This window comes from Onychostoma macrolepis, chromosome 04 (genome assembly GCF_012432095.1).
Source record: "Onychostoma macrolepis isolate SWU-2019 chromosome 04, ASM1243209v1, whole genome shotgun sequence".
NCBI lineage: Eukaryota > Metazoa > Chordata > Actinopteri > Cypriniformes > Cyprinidae > Onychostoma > Onychostoma macrolepis.
This window is the reverse complement of record NC_081158.1, coordinates 649,954-653,118: the sequence shown is the minus strand read 5'-3', so window position 1 is coordinate 653,118 and position 3,165 is coordinate 649,954. Positions and strand designations below refer to the sequence as shown.

The window sequence follows — 3,165 nt, the reverse complement described above, 5'->3', positions numbered from 1 at the left end:
ATTATTAAAATGAATAAGTATTGATGACAGTTGATTACAATAATAGTTTAGTTTATTCCCTCATTAGTAACAGTGTCCTCTGTGGGATAAATAAAGTTAATATTAGTCATATATTAATAATACTTCATTAATATTGTGATTTATCATCCCTGTTATAGTATTATTCATAAGTCAATTTATTTTTCACCATCTTTCCAAGTTCTGTCCCTCAGGTCCAAAAGAAATGTAGAAAGAATGAAATGAAAACATCAAATACATTTGTTATTTTCAAAAGGAAATACTGACATGGATATTTACAGAGCAGAGGTCACCTTTTTAATTCCAATAGGAGAGATGGACTTTTTTTTTCTTTAGTATTATTATTTTGTGCTGTAGTATTGGTTACTGTGTTATTTCTGTTTCAAAAGGCAGCAATAAATAACACTTTAATATCTAAAGAGTGTTTATGTGATTTTATGTTGTGAAATGAATAAATGCATAATAATCGTAATAATCGTGAAACCGTGATTATTCCTCAGACTATAATCGTACCAACAAAATCTATAATCGTTGCATCCCTAGTCGGGACACTATAAAAGAACATGAGCGGCTGTGAGAGATAACAGAGCAAGAGCTGGAAGCAAATATCGGTGAAGAATGAAGAGTTTAGTTTGTATCCTGCTGCTGCTGGAAACCTTTGTGTTTGTGGTACAGCAGCAGGTAGATGGAGGACTCGCTGAGAATGAGATCAGTCAACAGCTCAGATCTCAGGACAGAAGACAGAATCCACCTCAGACAGACTCTCTGAGAGATGAAGCTTCAAATGACAGCCAATACTGCCATCTGTACTTTCCTGACATCCACGCAGCACTGAGAGAGCTGACCGCCACCGTTACAGAGCAGAAAGCCAACATCAGAGCTTTAGAGACACGACTGAGTGATGCTGAGCAAGCTGCAGAACAACAGACGCTCCTCCTGCAAGAGCTGAACAAGAAAAATGATGGTATCTCACGAAAATGTTCACTCTGTTATCAATGATCCAAGCAATGCAATACATAAGTAATACATAGTGTAAATGTTAGTGTAAAATTGGGTGTAAATACTGTGTAAATTGTGTCATTGTAAATGTCATTTAACAGAATCTTTATTCCTCCACAGAAATGTCAAATCTTACTCAGAGTCAAGTGGAGGAGCTGAGAAAGGAAAACAGAGGTGAAACAGTGCTTGAATTATGTTCAGTTCAGTCGTGTTCTCAGCGTAGTAAGCAATGTTGTGAAACGTATTGTTTGTTTTTCATTAACAGACAGACAGATAGCTTTTTCAGCTGGACTGATGCAATCTAGCAGTGGAAATATTGGTCCCTTTACCACCGACATCCCACTAACCTACAGGAACGTCTTCACAAACATAGGAAACGCCTACAGCCCAATTACAGGTAATTATCAATCAAATGGAGTCGTTAAACTTATAGTAATGAGAAACCTCCGTTCAGTCAAATCTCTCTGCGATGTTGTAATTTATATAAGAAAACTAAATAATCGGTCATCTTTCAAAACTGTTAAACAGTGTGTTTGGTAGCAGCTGAATCTTTCCTGTGTCTCTTGTTGTTTGATTCAGGTGTTTTCACAGCCCCACTGAGAGGAGCGTACATGTTCAGAATCTCTGTCTATGGTCCAGCTAGTCAAGCAACCCCATCAACCGTCTCTATTATCAAGAATGGACAGCATGTAGTTATCGCACACGCTCATCAGGCTGGGAATGTAGTGAACTCCTCAAACGGAGCTGTGTTGCTCCTAGAGGTCGGAGATGTTGTCTATGTGACACTTTTGGCTAACAGGAGGATATCGGATAGCCAGAGTAACCACAACACATTCAGTGGCTACCTACTGTTTCCCTTAAGAGAACAGTAACTTCATATGCCTCAGACATTTTTCATCTGAAAACATATGATTTCAGATGAAAATCGCGAAGAATCCTTGAACTTGAATGGCTAATACGAGTTTGATATTCCTGTATATTGTGTGTTTTGTTATAGTAGTAAACCCAGAATGTTAATACCTTTTTAAGTGTAACTTGTTACTGATCCCGGATCTGTCTCTTCGTCCTACATAAATAAACAAGAGAATAAAGAGACGTTCGTGTGGCATTTTCTTTTCCTCATCTTTTCTGTAACACTTTATAATAAATATATGCTAATAAAGTACTTACAAATCATTTGCAAACTATTAGTTTATAGTTAATTCATAGTTTATAAACTGTAATATATTAATAGACTCTATACAAGTAGTGAGTTCTTCATTCATCGTCACTGTTTTTTTAATTAGCTTATATGTAAAGAGTTAGATAATGCTTTGTTAACAACTTAATAACCATAAATAAATCTGAACTACAATGCATAATTGCTGGTCTCGGGTCATTTTTAATAACACAGATTTAAGTGCAGTCAGTAACCTTAAGCATTTGGATGGGAAATAAACCATAACTTGAGCAAAATTCTCATAAACATGTATAAATGCAATATACAGCTCTGGAAAAAATTAAGAGACCACTGCAAAATGATCGGTTTCTCTGGTTTGACTATTTATAGGTATGCGCTGGAGTGAAATGAACATTTTTGGGTAACACTTTAGAACTGACACGAAACTGATTAACTAATTAGTAAGTAATAGCACACCGATAACACTAGTAGTATTAACTAATCAATAACTACTTTTTTTTTCATTCTTCCCAGAGAACTAATGAGAAAGTTTCATAATTCGTGCTAAACTAAACAATGAGTAATGCAGGACAAATGACTAGCAGTACATTAACATTTTAACTGCTACCATAAACAAATTCGCAAGACTGACTGACTTGGACCCGATGTCCTATTACTGTTCAAGTTTGACGTGCTATGTATACGCAGAAAATAATTTGGTAACACTTTATTTTGATGGTCCCCCTATAGATAGTCTACTGACTGTTAGTTACTTTGCAAGTGAATATCTACTTACTCTCATCAGAGTAGCATCTGTAGGTTGTCTATTAAACGTTTTGTAGCAATCAATACAATGTCTACAACATGTAAACAGCTATTAAAAATTTGGTCAGGAAAGTGTTATCAGTATGTTATTAATTCAAGTTGCAGATGTTCAACAGCATATTAGTAGACACGCAACAAATCCTCAGTAAGTTCTCAGTACTTTT

The 3,165-nt window shown here is 35.6% G+C and overlaps 1 protein-coding gene across 1 annotated transcript; it reads left to right on the top strand.

Annotated features, from left to right (window-relative positions):
- Window positions 1-636: 636 nt before the first annotated feature.
- Window positions 637-2,090, top strand: LOC131539161 (cerebellin-4-like). The gene is made up of 4 exons (XM_058773516.1): window positions 637-982; window positions 1,138-1,191; window positions 1,283-1,414; window positions 1,597-2,090. Exons 1-4 carry the CDS (start codon window positions 637-639, stop codon window positions 1,887-1,889), a joined length of 825 nt encoding a protein of 274 aa, XP_058629499.1. The 3' UTR covers window positions 1,890-2,090.
- The last annotated feature ends 1,075 nt before the right edge of the window (window positions 2,091-3,165 follow it).

Excerpts from the sequence above, each read along its gene's own strand:
- LOC131539161 (XM_058773516.1), top strand. The coding sequence starts at position 637 with ATGAAGAGTTTAGTTTGTATCCTGCTGCTGCTGGAAACCTTTGTGTTT. Across the intron at positions 1,192-1,282 it reads GCTGAGAAAGGAAAACAGAG|ACAGACAGATAGCTTTTTCA; the intron begins GTGAAACAGTGC and ends TTTCATTAACAG. Across the intron at positions 1,415-1,596 it reads CGCCTACAGCCCAATTACAG|GTGTTTTCACAGCCCCACTG; the intron begins GTAATTATCAAT and ends TGTTTGATTCAG.